This window comes from Micropterus salmoides, unplaced genomic scaffold, assembly GCF_014851395.1.
Source record: "Micropterus salmoides isolate LMB-PRFRI ecotype aquatic unplaced genomic scaffold, ASM1485139v1 Ms_hic_scaffold_1, whole genome shotgun sequence".
In the NCBI taxonomy this organism is placed as follows: domain Eukaryota; kingdom Metazoa; phylum Chordata; class Actinopteri; order Centrarchiformes; family Centrarchidae; genus Micropterus; species Micropterus salmoides.
The window spans coordinates 33,520,026-33,540,122 of record NW_024040040.1 but is presented as its reverse complement, the minus strand read 5'-3'; the positions used below and the strand labels follow the sequence as shown (position 1 = coordinate 33,540,122).

At 40.8% G+C, this 20,097-nt stretch overlaps 1 protein-coding gene across 1 annotated transcript; it reads left to right on the top strand.

The window, feature by feature from the left end:
* The first annotated feature begins 2,103 nt into the window (after positions 1–2,103).
* LOC119882499 lies at positions 2,104–19,996 on the top strand. The gene is made up of 8 exons (XM_038692574.1): positions 2,104–2,108; positions 2,951–3,021; positions 3,431–3,549; positions 9,114–9,203; positions 13,241–13,385; positions 13,891–14,024; positions 14,916–15,124; positions 16,691–19,996. Exons 1-8 carry the CDS (start codon positions 2,104–2,106, stop codon positions 17,829–17,831), a joined length of 1,914 nt encoding a protein of 637 aa, XP_038548502.1. The 3' UTR covers positions 17,832–19,996.
* The last annotated feature ends 101 nt before the right edge of the window (positions 19,997–20,097 follow it).

Below are 20,097 nucleotides of genomic sequence, written 5' to 3'. Positions count from 1 at the left end.
TATGTATATCTTATAGAAATAGAAATCAATTTAAATAGAAAACAAATTATTGCAAACAGGCAAAGTATAAAGTAATGAAATGTCAAGAAACACAATAGAATTGGCAGCAATAACCACTTGTTTGACTTGTTTTGGAGTAGCATGCATGCAGGTTGGTAAGTCCCAGGTTAAAACCGTGCAGCAGCTGGTGTTGTGTCTATGAGCAGCCATGTATGAACACTTACCTGCTCCTCACTGCATATTGTTCTGGATAGAAGCATGAGCCAATGAATAGATCTGGAGTATTACCTACCATTCAGTTCAAAATCCATGCTACTCTTGTACTCACAATTTATAAAATGCTTTGAGACATGCAACACAGCGCTCTTTAACATAATGTCATGCCATGCCATCGTTGAATCTAATGCTCTAATGTACAGGGTTGTATTGAAATATTAATCTGTGCATTTTTCATCATTTTGTGAGACATTTCTGTTTTATTAGTGTTTTATCTCCATTATCTCCAGAATTAAAGCATGTCAGTGACACTATGGGCCCACAGAGACATCTCTCCCTGCTTTTCACCACTCTCAGAGGAGAGGTTTCTTCTTTCTCTTCTCTGTTTTCTCTTCATATTTCTCTTTTTCAGCTGTTATTGGTAGTGTGGGAGGAAGTGGCTTTAGTGGAAAGAGTGTTGAAAGCAGACAAACACACACACACAGACAGTGCTGTACACACCCAAATGCTGCATGGCCAAACTCACCCCCTAGAGGTTGCAGAAATGAATATCTGGTTTATAGGAACTGTGTCCTCAACTCACACATACATACACTCCTTTTTTCATATGTGCTCATTCCCAGTCTCTGACAACAAGCAGTGAAAGTTGTGTAGAAGCAGGGAAAATTTAGCTGTTTTTTCACTATAACAGGAGCACCAGAAATAATTATTTTGGCACACAGCAATCTCAAAGCAATCACTCATAAATCTTATCGCATTTTACAACCAGTCTTTATAGATCTTTTCTCACCTCTCCTATTTCTTTCCTTCATATTCCCTTTCATAATATCAGATTATCTTTTTATTTCAATAAATCAAACTCATGTGATGTCATTTTAGGCTCCGTAGTTGCTCATTCTCTGATTTGGCGGGTGGTCCCAATATTTTGTGTACTCAGTGGAAGTGGAAAGACAGACCTGGCCAACCAACGGCACTAGACACTTTCAGCCTCACCCTTTGGCAGCATCTACATCCCGCTACCTGTCACTTTCTTACTTAACAACCTGTCCTCACACAGAGCACATAAGCTCCTCGCCATTACCTACTCTGTTTTCATTTTTAGACCAGAGAGGGAGAAAATATAGGCAAAGAAAAGCAAACCCGAAGACATGGGCGATGATGAATAAAGCCTGTATTGTTGGCAGAGGAAGTGCCGGTGCCGATAATTAATCATCCCGTATATTTGTCTTTCCTGACTCTGCATCCTCTCCAAAAGCTGCTGTAAGAGAGAAAACAAAAATACATGAGGCGTTGAAGGAGCAAAATAAAGAGGCTTATTAGATTCATTTCCCTCTGCACTAGTTTCCACTGGTTGGATGATTTTGCGGTGATTGAAGAGAATGGTTTTGTGTGTATGTGTGCGGTTGCCTGAGTCTGTTTGTCTGCATGTGTTTGCACCTAGCGGAGGTGATGACAAAATACTTAACATTATTACTGGCATTTATGAGTTCATGAGAAGCTGCCCGTCAATGCAGTAAACAGCGTTTAACCTGATTTTTAGCAGCAGACACACACACATTAAAGCCTTTATTTTCACCCATAGCTTGAAAAAACCTGGCCTTGCATGAGGGGGAATACAGGATTATATGCGAAAAAAATTAATCCAGGCAAAATGTATGGATAAAAAAAAAATTACACATTAGCTTTGCATGCTTCAGAAGGAAATTAAGAGAAGGGAAACTCTTTAAGCATCACGAAATCGGTTGTCGATCGCCTGCTAAGCTGAGTTAAATAAAGAAATGGAGGGGAGATGAGGAGAAGGAGGGTATAAGAAGCGTTTGGGGAGGTGGTGGGTGGACAGAGGACAGGGGATGGTAGAAGGTTTAAAGGGGAGGTATGGAAGCCGTAATGGGGTTAGTCAAGGGGGTGGGGACTATAAGAGACATCGGAAGATACATACATGCATAAATACTTACTTACATAGTAGATTTTCATAATGAGGCTATGGTGTGTGTGTGTGTGTGTGTGTGTGTGCGTGTGTTGCGTGACTAATCTGGGCCTGGTACAATGAGTGATGGAGCGTAGGGCTGATCTCTTGGAGTGAGCCACATGCCCCCCGACAGCACACCCATACGAGAAACACGCAAACATGCATGGAACACACGCAACACATACGTCACAAATGCACATGTGACAGTTCTGCACGCCACAGTCGTATAGGCTAATTGAATGTATACACACTCTGGCATGGAACATAGTATGTGTATAGTGGTTGATGGAGTGTGAATTAATTACTTTTTATCACTTTGATGAGTATTTCTACTTTATTAACAATCAGATAGCACAAAGGAGCAGGAGATTCGTGAAAAGCAAAATCAAGTGTTCTTCCGAGGATCCTACTTTGAGATCCATAGGCAAAACTTTCTTTTGTATTCTGCTCCCTTCACAAAGAGGTCAGAGGTCAGGCTCAGCTAGAGAACAGCAGCGCTGCAACTGGAAAGCTTTTACTGTTTCCTCAAGGACACTTCAGCGAGGATGAAGCTTGTCTTTACAGAATGTTATGAATGAAGAACATTGCACACCCTAAGCCATTTTAAACAAAAAATCTCCTATTCACATGAAAACAGCAAATGTTACACTGAATTCAGTGAACCTCTTAAACTATTTTTAAGATTTAAAAAGATAAATAAAACATGTTATTCATAATATATTTGCTGCTCTACATGTGTCTTTCTTTATATTTTTGAACGACCAGTTTACGCAACTCAACAATCAACCAGACCGTCCCAAACGCAGTGACTGCTGTCTTCTACCTCACTCTGTGTGGTAGAATGAGCGTTGCATGTGCATGTGGATATATCGTGTGAGAGGAATCCTGTAAAGTCCTGAAATCCTCCACTGTTTTGTCTTGGAAGGCAGGCCCACCACACACACTAATACCTGGCGTTAGTGCAGTATTAAAGGAGACTGATAAAGTTAATGTGTCCGCCATATGTCTGAGTGTCGGTCCAACTCTCTCACTGCCATATCACAGAGGTTGGGAGAGTTGGTAAGAATGCTTTGGAAAATAGTCATTGTTGTTATTCTCAAATGTTCTTTCCATTGTCACCTGCACTTGTAACAACCTTTGTTATCATTTCTGACATCCTTAAACCCACAGGTTGCTATTAGATTACTGTTTTAACATAAATACGGCCCTTTTTATGTTTACCCTTTTCTTTTTCTATTTTTATAGCAAACCAAGAAAAGGCCTCCAGGAAGCACATCATCAGCACAGCATCCTCTAACCCTGAATCCAGGAAAGAGAGCCTTCCAATGGGCACCACGGTCAATGAAAGCAGCCTCCTCCTGGAAGTAAGAAGCCACATATTTCTGTGTGTGTACGACCCCTGTTCATGTAAGAAACTGGACAGAAAGTATTGTGTGTATGTAAATACTGTCCTAAAGCTTTAATAATGCCAGTTTTTACTATGCTATTATCACATCGTTGCCTTTTTGGTTGCACGGTCTTGCCTCCTGCATGTCCCCTTTGATAAATTACTTGCTAGCTTGCATACACGCCAGTCAGGGGACCATTTGTGTCTGAGGGAGTGAGTGTGATTTGGGAGGGGGGGTTAAGGGTTTTTGTGTGTGTGTGTGTGTGTCTATGCGTGTGGGCCCTTCGCCCTTTGCCCTGACCTCCTTTGCAGAGCTGTGGTGTTGCGTGACAAAAGGGTGAGATGGGGTGTCAGAGTTGATGAAGGAGGTGGGGACTCACACATGCTAGAGGCTTGAACAGCCTGTCAAGTGTACGTGTGTGTGTGTGTGTGTGTGTGTGTGTGTGTGTGTGAGTGCATCTCTGTCTAAATACATGTGGTAAAGTGAGCAGAAGAGATCGAGAAGAACATATCAAACCTGTCGACAGTAATCAGAGCAAAGAGAATATTTGTTTTTTTGTCAGTTGACCTAAGACCTTTAATACGATTTTAACCACAGATTAAGTGTGCATTTATTCAGGGTATGACAAGTAATGTCCTATTATTTTGACTTGATATCAGGACACCCAATTGTACTTAGCTATGACCAATAACACACACATGCAAACAATGCATATTTTTATATATTTTAAATGAAACATGTGAAGACTGTTAAATTCCTACAAAGGCAAATGTTTCTGTTGAAGGTATCAATGCAAACAGGATGTCATAATCGCATGCTGTACAGCTGCACTACATGGGAGTTGTGAGAGCATCAGATCACTGCTACGCGCTCAATATCCTAATGGCTATCTGTTAAACAACAAATTATGACACTGATCATCGCCAACAACTGTGTGAGCATACACACACACAGTGCTGAGCTGATCCACTGATGCTTCTGTTAACGTGTTAGGTTGTCTCAGCGGGGTGGTACACAAAAGGATAGATTGACCGTAGTGATGTGATGCCTACCGTTGCGTGACTCAACCTGCGCTGGGGCCTCGTAGCAAACAGTGCATTAGTTGTTATGGTGATGGGATCCCAAGAGAGGGAAGAGACATTTGTGTGTGTGTGTGTGTGTGTGCATGGGTTTGTTTTATTATACTTTTATTATATTTGTGGGGTCCAAAAACTGTGATTCTACTATACATATGGGTGTTGGACCCCACAAGTTTAAAAGGCTTTTTGATGGTTAAGACTTGGTTTTAGGATTAGGGTTAGAATTAAGTAAAGGTTAGGGGTAGGGTTAAGGTTAGGCATGTAGTGATGGTTAAGGTTAGGGTAAGGGGCTAGGGAATACATTATGTCAATGACATGTCCCCATGGGGATAGAGGAATAAATGTGTGTGCTTGTGTTTATTTGTGTGTGTTTGTTGGGATTGCATGTCTTTGTATGTGTGTGTGCGTGTACAAGTGTTTTTTATTTATTTATTTATTTTTGGAGGTTCATACTCACAAAATACACAGTAATGTATATAAATATACAATATATTGGTTATTTTATTGTCTATATTGTATTTGCAATTTTGTATTATGTATATAAGATATGGAACATCTAAATAACAAGACTAAGAGTCCACAGCCACACTAGTGGCTCTTTGAGACTGTGGTCAGAGTTAGGGTTTCCCATGTTCAAAATTCTAAATTTTCAGGTCAGAGGTTAGGTTCAGCTTGAGAACAGCGGTGCTGGAGCTGGAAAGCTTTTACTGTTTCCTCTACACACTTCAGCGAGGATGAAGCTTGTCTTTACAGAATGTTATGAATGAAGAAAAATGCAAGTGCAAGTAAGCCATTTTTAACATGTAATCTCCTATTCACTTTTCAAATTCAAATTTTGTTTAAATCAAATAAAAACAGCAAATGTTACACTGGATTTAGTGAACCTCTTAAACAATATCATTTTCACCAGAAATACATTAATTTACTCTCTTGATGTTCACCAACTTAGTTTAGTTGGTAACATTTCCTACTTTACACAAAGTACACTATACTGCCATCCACAGCTAGCGTGGCTAAAAACTAAACTTCTGATTCTGTACTGTACTGTTTCTTATGTGTGACTGTGGCTACACTCTTTGGCTGATAGCCAAAATTACATCAGAATCCCATATTATTCTAAACTCAGGTTGTGTGTGTAGGATGTGGGTATGTTCCCAGTGGCAGAAGGTCTCCATGTTTGTCATGACCTCATCATCGCTGCTTTCATTCTGACAGCTAGACAGAAGGAAAACCAAAGAAACCCTGTCGAAAGAATGAGAGAAGGCTGCCCCACTACCACCATCACCACCACCTCCTACCTCTTCCCCTGCCCTCCCTTGCTTCCAAATCCAGTGAACCAATATTTTATTTTGGGCACTGCGTGCAAAGCGCCTCTTAAGATTTGTAAGTCAAAGCTTTTAGTCTCCCAGGGGCGGTTATGGGAGCCGGGGGTGTCTTAGTTGCAGATATGTAGCAGAGCGGGCCAGCAGCAGGTGCTTGTTTCCATTACGTAAAGGCTTTAGTATGCAAGGAACTCAGGGAAATATGAATGAGAAAACAAACAGAAAACAGCATGGTGCACAGTGCAGCCAATATCAATACATATTCTCTCTTTCTATCTATTACTATTTTCCTACTTTATAATAGACATATAAAGCTCTCTCTCTTGGTTCTTACTTAGTTTTTTGGTTTTTATAAATAAAATAGGATAATAATCACTATAGTTGTATAGGCATTTTGCTAATTTTTCTTTCGAGCTCTGTATCTGTGAAATAAATTGTAAATTACATTTATTCATTTAGCTGACGCTTTTAGCCAAAGCGACTTAAAATTGCTATACATGTCAGAGGTCGCACGCCTCTGGAGCAGCGAGGGGTTAAGTGTCTTGCTCAGGGACACAATGGTGGATGTCTCACAGTAGGAATCAAACCCGGTCTCCCACGCCAAAGGCAAGCATCTTATCTATGCACCACCACCAAATGGTCTGTCGTATTCCAACATAAATCATGGGTGTTCACATAATGGTTTTGGACATGTGAAAAATAAACGTTATTAAGAACACTGTATTAATCTAATATGTTTGCCAAGCATTCCATTTTGGAGAGCCAATTACAGCAATCAACCTACAAAATATACTGTTTTAGTCGGGCTCATTCAGGTCAAAAGTCCAAGTCCTATTTGTTCCAGAAGAATAAAAATATTTAATGGGTTTAAAATTTAATGTAGTATTTCAACAATTTAGTAGAGGAATAGAATAGGTGAACAGGGTAAATAAACCTAAATGAAGTCAGCGTGTAAATGTTGGCCGTTTTATGGCCTTGCAGGACCTCCTTAAGCCAACATCACATTCAAGTATAGTCAGGCTGTTTTCATGTCAATTGTTTGGACAGGTTCTCGAAATCCTAGATCACTGGGTCATTTATGAGAGTTCTATATGCAAGAAGCTTTACAGATGAGCTCTGTAACTGGAAGTATACTTTTAGTGCACTACTTTATATTTATGAATTAGATAAGATGTCTTAACTAAACAAGCAATCCCAGCTATGGACCTTAAAGCTATACCTTTTGTCTCCCAGACACATGATTTCAGTATAGTATATAAGATCCAAATTCTTGATCTAAAAACCAGACATTTTCATATTTTCAGCACTGACATGTTGGATTTGAACAAAATTCACTGTTTTCATAAATATATTAGATTTGGCCCTGACATGTTGTTACCAGATGTTCACACACTCCCATGCAACCAATACATTAAGTGTATTGGAAACTATACAAAGCTATACTGATCCCACATTACCCTATCTAAGCTTCAGAGCAGTCCAAACGGTGCTGTATGCCTTTTGCTGTACATAACATTACACACGGATCTTTGATCTTGCTATCTTGCTTCAAATGAAAGATGAAAAGTGATGCAGATATGCCTTCGTAGATGTGTATTGCGTCTATTATTGGGATGTGAGTGCCTGCTGGAGAACGCTGTGTGTCTGTGAGTCTGCAGGGGGATCACCCTCCCCCTGGATGTCATGAGCATGTGCCAGTTAAAATTGTCAAACATCATCTGCATCTACACCGCAAAGCACCTGAGTCATCTTCCCATCCCTGCTTCCCTGCCCATCATATATGTTTTTCACATGTCATGTCATAGTCAGGATATGTTTCTGACACAGTGTTGCTTTGTCACAGTGTGACTCAAATACCCTCAAAGTTAGGACAAAGGGCATTATTCACCCAGGTATCAGAGGGCATTATGTGGTTAAGGTGGAGCATGTGCAGTGACAGAGCATTACACTGCTCGCTAAGGCAATCAGATCACTGTTAGGAGAAAGTTAAAGAGGGAGACATAGAGGAAAAGTGAGTGTGATTGTGAATTTAGAGGCCGCATGGCTATATACCACATAAAATACACACACACACACACACACACACACACACACACACACACACACACACACACACACACCAGGGAGGACCTGCATAATCTCGCAGAAAAATAGAGGTGACAGACTCTGGCAGCAGCAGTCACGCAAGTCAAGTAGCCTTGCAGTTGTCACGCTATCACAGCTGTGCGCACACATGCGGACACACACACACACACGAAGGAACCCCCCCCCAACACTACCTTCCACGTCCCTTTCCTGTGTTTTCATTTTTCTCTCATACTCTTGCTTCCATCTCTTCCATCTGTCCATCCCGCCTCATTTGACTGAAGCCAGTTACATATTTATTTAAATTTTCTTTTTAATCAACACTTGTCTTTGTAAGCTGTGCTGGCAAAACACATTATCCCCCCATCGTGTGCACGGGTGTGTGTAAAGAGGGAAAGTGGGAACGAGATTGTTTGTGTCTAAAGTTTGTCTGCTTTTAATGAGTGTGTTTAGTATCGCAAATCAAAGCATGTTACCAGTCAAAGAGACTTAATTATCAAAGTTTCTAACTTGTGAAATATGTAAGTTTAAAGGCGAACAAATTGGTGTGCATGTCATCCTCAAGTGAATTGCTTTCAAAATACCATGAATCTAAATTCCACCCCAAAGTCAAAAAGTCTTTCAAAAGCAATATTTTGCGTTACAAATCAGCAAGTTTTGTTTGGCCGACTCATTTCCATGTCCATCTGTCTTTCATTCCTTCTCCAGTATTGTATTATTCTACCTTTTGTTCCATTTTTACTGTTATTTGCTGTTCTGAGAATTATGGAAAGAATGATATAAATTGAACATTGCGCTATAAAAAGTCTGGCTGGAGTCAAATTCTGGCTGTGTTTTGTCTCAAGCCTAAAAAAAATAATTGCACAGTGATGACTGTAACACAGCACAGTTGGGTCGCAAATAAAACCATTTGACTCTTTTGCACTGTGTTTCTGCTGGGTGCAATCATGCCATCTAAAGATAGCTTTGCAAACGTGGTGCTGGTTAAATGCAGTTGTTTGTGTTTGTCAATTATGTATTTGCTACATGATCTTTTTTCTGTGTGTGTTTGTAGTCTTTGACAGGCTTTGCCTTGGTGGTGAGCAGTGATGGGATGGTCTTTTATGCCTCCTCAACTATTGTGGACTATCTGGGATTTCATCAGGTGAGTTGAACATCTCAATTATATTTTTGATGTCCAATGTTGTGAGTAACAAGATGTATAATGAAGGTATAATACTGAATGATGAACACATCAATGGACAAACTAGTTAACAATGTCATCTTTCAAGCCCCAATGTGCAACATTTCTCTAAAAAAGGAGGGGTTTGTCATTTCCTCCCTCCACTCAGCTGGTCACATTACCTGCCCAACTTATCATGTTTTCGACAAATTGTCAGTCGTCCTCCTGCCTGAGGCTACGGTAACCTGAATCCATAAAATTATTTCAGGAATTTAGGCACCTGACAGCAAACACAACCAATATGAAAAAAATGCAACAATATTAAGGTTGAGTAATTTCTGGTCCTGGCCAAAAGAGAAAGTCTGCTTTGTAGATAACATAACTTGTTGTTTTTAAACTTTGGTTTTTGTACATATGAAATAAATGAGACATATCGGGTTCATTCGTGAGCTTTAGAGAGACTTGTAGGTGGTTGTCTTTATCTTCCAGTAGGGGTTCTTGTGCCACAAGATCTCATGATATTAAACATGATGATATCTCTCATCGAGGTGAAAACCTGCCTCGTGATATCAGCATGACAGAGTGAGAGGGTGAAACTAGCATTGAACATGCTTTAAAAAATTGTTTGTGTGGCAGCATTTTGGGTACCCAGTGGAAACAATAAACGGCAACTGAGTGAAAGACAAGACACAAACAATATGTAAGTAACATTTCAAAATGCACCTTCATTGTTTTGCATTTTGTAACTTTCAGTCGAATAAAAGACTGTAAAAGGATCGTCTTATCTCATTCTCGTGAACCCAATATCGTGTATCATCTCGTTTCGTCACACCCCTATCTTCCAGTCTTTAGGCTAAACTAAGCTAACCAGCTGCTAGCTTCAGCTTCATATATACATGAAAGTGATATCGATCTTCTCATCTTTCTAAAGCTTTTGATTATATAGGAAATGTCTATTCCTTTAATAGTTTGGATCAAATAAAATATATTTTATAATTTTAAAAATACTGGAGCAACAATTGAGGGCTAATAAATCCTCCCTGGTAGCCTCTCGCATAGTCACTCACAAGGTTTTCCCTCAACAAATGTCAGTAAATGGCATTAATCAGCAAGTTCACCTTTTTTTCCCCCTCAGCCAATCCTTTCTGTTCTCGTCCATTCCTCTCTTTCTACTTTCCTTTTCATCAGGATAATAAGCCAGAGTAAAAGTCTCTCTCACAGTCTGCCTCTCTGCTGCCTGATAACTCTATCTAGGGGGCAGAGTGAACCCACTAAGTCACAGCTAAGAGGCCACATGTAGGTGAAGACCTTTGTTTCACCCTGGCATACACTCTGTGTGTGTCTGTGAGTGTGTGTGTCTGTCTGCATGTGTGTGTGTGTGCAGGCACTGATAAGTCACCGACGGTTTAGCTTTCTTCCTCTCCAGCGGCCATACGCAGCCAGTCATTACTTATGGATGATATCAACACTGGCTCGCCTGTCCTGCGATGCTGAAATCATCTCGCTCCTTCAAAACCATGAATAAAGTGCTTTTCACTGTTAAAATCCCTCCTTTGCCCTCATGTCTGCTTACCAATGTGCACACACACACACACACACACACACACACACACAGCACACGTACACTTTGGGGTAGAAATTCTTCTGCAACAGCGCTCCCACTTGGCTTACAAGCAGACGAGGGCAGTAACGTAGCGGCATGAAATCGACATCAAAACCAAAGCGGTCTGAACGATCCAGCCAGAGTGTGTGCCTGTGTGCACATGGGTGTGTGTGTGCACAGTGGCATGGGAGTGACAGACAAAGGAAATGAAAACTGAATGGTGCATAAAATGGGTGTATCCATGTGTGTGTTGGTGGGTCTGTCAACAGGTTTTAATGTGGGATGTCTTGTATGTTGCAAAATGTTGACACATTTAGTATTAAGCTAATTAGTTTTTCTGTGTCAACTTATGTTTGACACATGCTGTCTGATGTTATGTAATGTTAGATGTAAACAAAGACAGAACACCTTTGAATATACTTAAATGATACCATGAATGTCCATACAAAATGTCATGGCAAACCATCTGGTAGTTGCTGAGATATTCCAGTCCAGACCAAAGCGGTGGACCAACAAACAGACCAACAGTGCCGTCCCTAGAGCTACGTGGTTAAAAAGACCAGATATGGTTTATGTTTGCATGCAAATGTGGAACAAGTGAAGTCTTGGGATCAGGAGTGGTTGCTATATTTCATGCTGTCTGATGTAATGTTGGATGGAAAGCAAAAAAATGCACCTGACAAAATTCACCAACAGACCATTAAACCACAACAGGTCCTCTGTGTACAGTAAAGCTGTAGCAGTATGTCACACATAAGACATGTTCATGACGCCACTGATTCCATATCAATATTTTAAATTTGACAAATGCAAAAACATACTTTGCTAACTCAGGAGAAAGAGACATGGTATTGACAGGCAGCAAACTTGGTTGGGAGCCAAAGCAACCCAGCATGTAAAGCAGCCAAAGCATTTTGTGTGATGTGGTGGTGTATGATCACCAGAGGCAGTAGAAAATCAATGTTTATCTATACACAAGATCAACTTCCAGTTCAAATAGTGTAGCTCTCTGTACAAGTCAATACTGAAAACTAAGAACCAAAATTCAGGTGATTTTTAATACATCATTCTACTGTATACAAGAAAACCTAAGAATAAATTTGTTGTTGACAATAAAAAGTCTGTCCTTGCAGTGCATAAACATATTAAAAATCCTTTAAGTACATACAGATCATCATGTTATATTTCAGAGACTGTCATCAAAACATTCTTTTAGCCTTTCCCCACATGTTCAATTCTCGCAAAGGAGCTATTGGTTGTTTTTAAGTCTCATAGTTTGCCTTTAAGGCCTTGACAACATGTCACATAATTTGAGCCCACAATTGTAGTCAGAAGGACACTTATACTTAATATACCACAGGGAAAAAAAGAAAAGAGAACACTTCACTAAGTAGCACCACAAGAAAGCCCTGGAGAAGAGCAGAAAACCTCCATTGGCCTTTGATCCCATTTGTTACTGGGGCAGTTAGCCTTTGAAGGTCAGCAAAAATATCACTTATTCTCCTTTTTTTCCCCTCTTCTTTTCCTCTCTGTGCTTTTTACGAGAAACATAAACAATAGTCACTCGATCCGTATGTCTGCCTGACTGCCGGTAGGGAACCAAACCACAGGACGAAGCGCCCGCCGAAGACGGTGGGAACAGATTGTGTTTTAAGAGGCAGGCGATCAAAAACCATCGCGTGCCACCAGTGTGGAAATTACGGAGAGAGTGCAAGGAGGAGGGAGAGAGGGAAGAGGAGAAGGTTGAACATTTTAGTGAGGAATCTGTCATGGAATGACAGAAAGCAAATCTATTGCTGGAAAAGAAAGAGAGGCCATGACGAGAGTGGGCTGAAACCCGACTCACTCTATGTATGTGTGTGTGTGTGTGTGTGTGTAGATGTGTATGGATGCGGAGGGTAAGCTGGGCTGGACTGCTGTTCAGGAGCCGGTGTCACGCGATGTTTGACAAACACAGCTGCCCTCACTGGCCCTCCAGCTACCCTTAGACTGTTACTGTACTGGGGAAATGCTCCTGCTTGTGTGTATGTGCAGACATCTATCTATACAAGTGTGCATGCATGTTTCTGTGACTTCCATTGACTTTGTGTGTACAGTATAGTCCTTGTGTGTGAGATGGGGGCAGTTGGCATGGTTATGAGGTATATAGCCATGCACGGAAACCTGAGGCAGACTGAATGTATCTGAGGCAGCACACTGCAGCTACAGAACCAGCTACACTGATAGCAGGAAAACACAGTGGTCTGCGGACAGTGCTATGAACACGCAATGTCATGTCTCTGAAGACTTTCAGGAGATGACGTGATAAAAAAAAGCTAACATAAAACTAGAAATGTCTCTATACATACATGTTTTAATAAAATGTTTTTTTCAACAAATTTCTTCAACAAACTAACCCACTAACTTTCCCCCACAGACTGACGTGATGCACCAGAATGTGTTTGACTATATTCACATAGACGACCGTCAGGAGTTCAGGCAGCAGCTCCACTGGGCCATGTGTCCTCCGCAGCACCAGGGGACGTCGGCTCATCAGGATAACCCGGCAGTTGCAGGGAGTGGTGGGTAGCTTACTGGGAACAGAGGCACCAGTGTTATTGAGCAGACTGCTTGGTTAAAAGTTAACAGGTATATGGTGGTGATCGTGGATTGTCTTTGTTAAATATTTAGATCACGATCCGATTTTGAAGTTTTGCTGGTTACTTTTAGGCAGATATACATTATGTCATCAGTAGAGAGATGCACATAAATTTCTTCCCACTTAAGTCAGACCAGCAAAATCACATTATATTATGGCAGATCAACTTTAAACATCTATTTTTATCATATAATTTCATAAAAGCTACATCCATCTCTAAAAAGACAAAGTCTATCGGTATATCATAATTTGCCAACCAATGACCAACTAATATTACCTTTTGAAAACTTATATACGTTTCATAATAAATAGATGATCTTTGTTTTTCCCCTTTTCCTGACAATGAAGCACATTGTAGGTTTGCCACACAAATTGCTGTTCATACAAAATTATTTTCCTTTCCTCCATCTTTCTCTATTACATCTCAGGTGAGGACATAGTAGTGAGCAGCCTGTTCCATTCTCCGGAGTCAGGGGGAATTCCTCCTGAGCTCTCCTGCTTTCTCAACAGATGTTTCATTGCCAGAGTCCGATGCCTTTTGGACAGCACCTCTGGATTCTTGGTGAGTGGTCTGAACCAAACTGCCAGCTTAAGTGAACAGTTCTTATATTAAAGTTTACACAAAACAAAACAGAAAAATGCAGAATATTGCAATAGAAATGAAGCATGGAGTGTGTGGCCCACTTTCTGGAGGATTACAACCCCTTTGGTACAGCAAAACTTGATTTTGAATTGTTGTGTATACAGGTATTTATAGCTGTAATGCAAGGCGTTATGTGGTAATTGGGTGCCTTGACACAGCAGCAGAATAGAAGCCTAGTTCATCCCTCATGGCTGTGACTAGAGTGGTTTGGAGAACAGCAGTGGAAAAGCCTAGAGGCCCTGATGACAGAGCAACAAGAATATGGTTTTGGACCATTTCATCAGGGTCAGAAGAGTTCACTGTCTCCAAGTCTGCTCTGGTTGCACTAACGTTGGCTGCACTATAGAAATTCTAGATGGCAATTTTCTGACATATACTGGAAGCACTTCTAGCCAAGTAGTGAGCAAATATTGGTGAGATGCTTTCCTCATCAGTCAACATAATTACAGTAGGGACACAAAATGTGTAATGCAATGCACAATACTCATTCTGTTAGCAAATAATACGGCCAAAGAATCTTCCGGCCAAAGAATCGTCCATCCCTGTTGAAAGAATACAATTAAATTAGCTTTATTGAGCATGCTAGCCACAGTGGCGGCGTGGCTTCATGGATGGCAATGTTGGTTTATTGGTCTACCACTTTGGTCCACACTGGAATATCTCAACAACTTATAAAATTCCCATCAATCTCAACTGTACTTTGTGTTTAGTGCAAATTAGCTAATGTAGCGTTAGCTAACAGGCAAAACTAAGATGGTGAAACTGGTAAACTACCTCCACTTAGTAAATTCTAACTCTCTTCTCTCCCAGACTATACAGTTCCAGGGTCGGCTGAAGTTCCTCCACGGTCAGAAAAAGAAGTCAGCCTCCGGGGCTCTGATGCCTCCCCAGCTGGCTCTATTCTGCATAGGTGTACCCCTCCTACTGCCCTCCATCACTGAGATGAAAATGAAGAACATGTTAATGCGGGGAAAGAACAAGGGAGGAGGAGGAGGGATTATCTCTGCACTGGAGCATGGGTAAGAGGGAATGAAACCTCAAACATGAGCAATATCCTTGCATTACTTTAACTTAAGTTGGAGGGATGATGTATATTCACACTGTGTCCTAGTTTAAATCCCCTGATTGTTTTAATTGGGGTGCTATACTATAATTAAAGGTCAAGCTTTTCAACACAAACTTGTTGTCTCAGACACCATTGGTCCAAACTTGAGGTTTGATGCATTTTGGCACCTTGTTATGGCCTCTACACTGATTTGCCTGATGGGGGAGAACATTTGAAACTTTCAAAGGCCACAGCCGCTACATCATCAGTTATGTTTTATTGAAGCTTGGAGTTATGGTGCACATTGTCAGCAGTCAACCCAGAGATGGTCTCATAATTCATAAGGGGTGACATGTTTACTTTGGAATAGTGCAGTTTACATGTAAAAACATACTTAGTGACTGGCTTGACTAAGATCCATGAGGCAAGGGTACATAAAAACACACTCAAAACAGTGTAAGAGTGATGAAAAATTACGTGGGAATCAGACCTTGTGTGTTATTTATTCATTTTTGAGTTTATTTGGAGATATACTGGCTTATTACGCAGCGACAGTTTTATGAACATAAAAGCAATTACCCTGACACCCAGTTACCAACACAAACATATGCCCTTTCTTCACCCAGCAGGCTTGACACCAACAAGTGCTGGACGCCTTACCTGTGGCCAATTAGGAGCAAATTACATGTCTCAGCTTGGATAGGGCCCCCTGTGCTTCATGCATCATTAACATGTTTGGGAGGCTGAGAAGACTGCCATGTACAGTATAGATGGCACCTGATTTAAACAAGTACCACAGGTCAGCTAATATCAAGTGGATATTTACATATAATGCAATGGGCAATACTTGTGTATGATAATGTGTATATTTACATATGTAATGTTGTTGAATAGGCATAAAATACCTCCCCTGTGCTGTCAAATCCACCAAGAGATATTGCTTAATTTCTCCACCTACATATGCTGCATAAAACTTTGGATCATAAAAGACGTTCACAGTGCAACAGATTCAGTGGTAAATTAATCATCCTAAATGAGGAGATCAGATAATCAAAATGATTGTTACATACTCAACAAGGCCAAAGGCTGAAGCACAATTGCCTCTAGACTGGAGTGTTTTAAGAGAAGGTTTAAGAGGAAATATTCTGCATTAAACTTGTGCTGGCCGTCTGGCTGTCATTGATCTTTGGGTCCTGGATGTTGACTCTGTTCTCAATTTTCAGATGAGATGAATCCTGGAAAAAATGAGTCACTTCTGGAATGATTCTCTCATGAACTTAAGTGAACCAAACATAGATGTTTGTGTTCTGAGTCAATTATCAATCAATAGAAAAAACATGCAGTTTGTGGACATTCCCATATGGATATCTGAGTGGACCAGAGATATTTTAAGAGACCACCTCTTTTTGAATGTTCCCAAGGACTACAGAAACTTTGAATAATCTGCACTGATTGAGCTGTCTTTTTGTGACTAATGATCTTATTCTCCTTTTTTGATCCCTCTCTCCTTCCCAACCCATTTTCCACCTCTCCCTCACAGTGAGCGAGGGGAACACCTCCGGAGGCACTCCTTCAGTGGAGGAATGGGTGACATTGTAGACCCTCTCCTCCTCTCCTGTCCTACTCCTGGCCCTACCCAGCGAGGTCACCACACTCCCTGGACCCCACTCTCCAAAGACAATCTCAAATACCGCCCTGATGGTTACTACAACCAGGAGGAGCCCCTCAACTACTGCAAGTCTTCGATGGCTCCCCATAAAGGCATCAGCCCAGGCCTGGGCGGTGGCTGGCCTCTTCGGCCAAATTCAGGTCCCCTCAGAGCAGGCCAGGGTGTCGGCTACATACCTTCTAACCGCTTGAATAAAGCTGGCCAGTACGGGAAGCCATACCGCCTCTCCCCCAGCTGCCACAGCAGCAGAGGTGGTGAGGTGTTTGTCTCTAAGCTCTACGGGAGCGTCCAGATTCCCACAGACCCAGATGCCTACTGCGTGGACCTGGTGAAGAGCGAGAACGGCTACGGAGAATGCTACGATGGCCATCTGATGCCCGACATGGCTCCCATCAAGGTGGAGCACGACTCAGACTCTGAGAATGGCTGCGATGCCTACGGGCGACCCTGGGCTTGCCGCGACCCAGAGGCCATTGACCGTCGCTATGGTAACGGGGTATACGACCAGAGCTCAGGCCTCCATCTCAAATCAGAGGCAGATTATTATGATCCAGAGTACTCGCCCTGTCAGCGAGGGAAAGCAGGAATCAGCCCACCGTACAACAACAGCAACTATCAGAACTATGCAGTCAACAACAGCGGCAACACACCCGGACGTCTGTTAAAATGTGACAAAGCCATGGGCAATAACAATGACAACACCCAGTTTAGTCCTCAGAGACTCTCTCACTCAGACTCTCTATGCAGCAACCAATCTGTCAACCTCATGGACTCGCATGTCTACGACCCTCACAAAGCCTACATGCACCAGGACTACAACAAGCACGACGCCTATGAGTTCAAAGGTCATGGCCTGATCCACTCGATCAAGCGAGAGCCCATAGACTCCCCACCGTGGCCCGAGAGCGGTCACGACATAAGCCAGTCCATGATGGTTGGTCCTAGGAACGTTATGCCATGTGTGATGAGCACAGGGCACCACAAGTCCAGTCCCTACATTTATATGCCGTAAGAGTGATTGGTGCGAACACATCAGATATTTACCTGTCCCCAACCCTCCGCCCCACTCCCCACCCTCCACACAAGCAAGCAATCAGTGTGCATTAAAGTACTTTCTATTGCGCCACATGCACCAGCATTACAAAAGGACAGTCTTTGAATACAAGGATTCCCAGGATGTCAACATTTATATTACTTCTTCTATTTGATGAAGAGGTCACAAACAAGGCTCAGGTTCTAGTGTTAGTGTTGTGACAATCAAAAATAATACTTTTAATCCAATTTATGGATAGATGATTTAGTTTTTAAGGAATACATTTTGTAGTTGGTTCCAAGCACTTTTGGATTTAGTGACAATGAGACAAATTACGTCTAGAAACACAATTTCATTTTGTTTTATGTGTTGTGTACACGTGGCTTTTGTGGCAAAGATTTTGCTGTAAAAAATACTTTTTTTAAAAATGTTGTACACAGGAGATGACTCACACTTAACTACTGGGCTTATCAAGGGAGATGGGTGATTATGAGAGCACACTTAGCAGTCATTGATATCAACTTAAAGGATGATCTGCCTTGATGGTGGTTTCCCATGTTTAAAAGCTTTACCTATACATCACCTACCTTTTTCAATACTGCCTCCAGTGATGTCTGATGGAAACTACTGGTTTCTATGCATTTTACATAGACTTCAAAACTTAATCAATTGCCATAAAAAATAATTACTTGGTAAACGTTATATAATTATCGCAACATAACATGTTTGCAACCATCATTCCTACAGTAAAGGACTCTGATATCTAATACTGAGCAGCTGTGGAAAAGCAGTTTTTATTGCATGAAAACCAAATTCACATTATCTTTTTCACAACATCCCTGTTTACTCAATCTTTGTATTTTGAATTAGATTTTTCAAGACCATAGCTTACAATGCAATGCTTTTGTCAGAGCATCCTTGAATTCACCATTACAGGCCTTTATTTATTTAAAAAAAAAAAATTGTATCTCCTTGCAAATGCAGAATCCATTGAAAAACTTGACAGTAATGTAAAGTTTATGCAATTTCAAGTTAATGGACCAAAACATGTGAAAACTATTAGTACGGCCAAAGCTTTAAGCAGCCCATATTCACTACATTGCCCGCTTACACACATAAAGGCATTATATAAGAAGGGGTAATAAACCCTTAACCACAAACCATTGGTTCAAGCATGTGTCCTGCCTGAAGCATTTTTTTAGCAAGGTACTGAATCCTAACATGATCTGCAGGGGGCCACTCTGTCCCTGCTCGTTGGCTTTAAACTCCTTGTGGAAGGGATAAAAGGAAAAGTGAAATTCAGTGAGCATAATAAAAAGCATAAGGATGTTGATGGCAAAACTGATTTAACTATAAATCACAATTACGATTCTACAGCATTATATTTGCATCAACTCATCATCATCATCATCATCATCATCTCAACTCAGATCACACCAGAATTGACCTTAAATTTGCAAGACGAACTAAAAAATGACTATATTAATTATTAGTTAAAGGTTTTTTCTGGACAAAGTTAAAGTGTTAGTTTGAACTGAAGGAAAAGTAGGCAGTGTTGTTAAATGGTTCGATGTTAATTCTAATTTCAATGAGCAGAATAATTTCATAATCCTAAATCATAACTCCTGTTGAAAGTACAAATATTATGTCATTTTATGTCAACGTTAATGTTGTATAGTGTGGATTACATTGAAATGCTTTTCAACACAATGCAGCCTATCTCACTGCAGATACCACACATTTCCTTTGAAATGAATATACACTTTTAATATCGTCTTTTCAGTCCAAAAACATCAGACAATGTCTTCACAATCAGTATTTTTGCACAATGTTATTAAAAGCACCAAATTGATTCAATGTCAGAGTCTCAGTTCTGTGAAGCTGCTGTGGTAGTTTCTAAATTGCACTACTGGGAGCAGTTCAGTTGAAGTTCAGACTAGCCAGACAAGTTTTTGAGTCGACATGCACAACTGTACATGGTGTCACTGTTTTGAATTTGTCTTTTTCTCTTTGTGTGTGTTCATTTCAATAAATGTTTGATGATTCGTATTTATTGAAAGGCAAAAGTACATAATTTAAAAACTACAATTTTGAAGGCTTTTCTGTTTCACCTAGGTAAATAAACATGGCTTTTTTTTGTCTCACGGAGGAGGTAGCTGCAAGGTAGCGAACACAGTGTATATATGCAGTGTCTTCCATTGTTTCTACGTGTTTTTGCAAATGGGACTTATCTATTAAAATACTT

What these genes read in the sequence shown, in the direction of transcription:
- LOC119882499 (XM_038692574.1), top strand. An exon ending in CCCGGCAGTTGCAGGGAGTG is followed by an intron (nt 13,386 to 13,890) that starts GTGGGTAGCTTA and finishes ATTACATCTCAG; the next exon opens with GTGAGGACATAGTAGTGAGC. An exon ending in ACAGCACCTCTGGATTCTTG is followed by an intron (nt 14,025 to 14,915) that starts GTGAGTGGTCTG and finishes CTTCTCTCCCAG; the next exon opens with ACTATACAGTTCCAGGGTCG.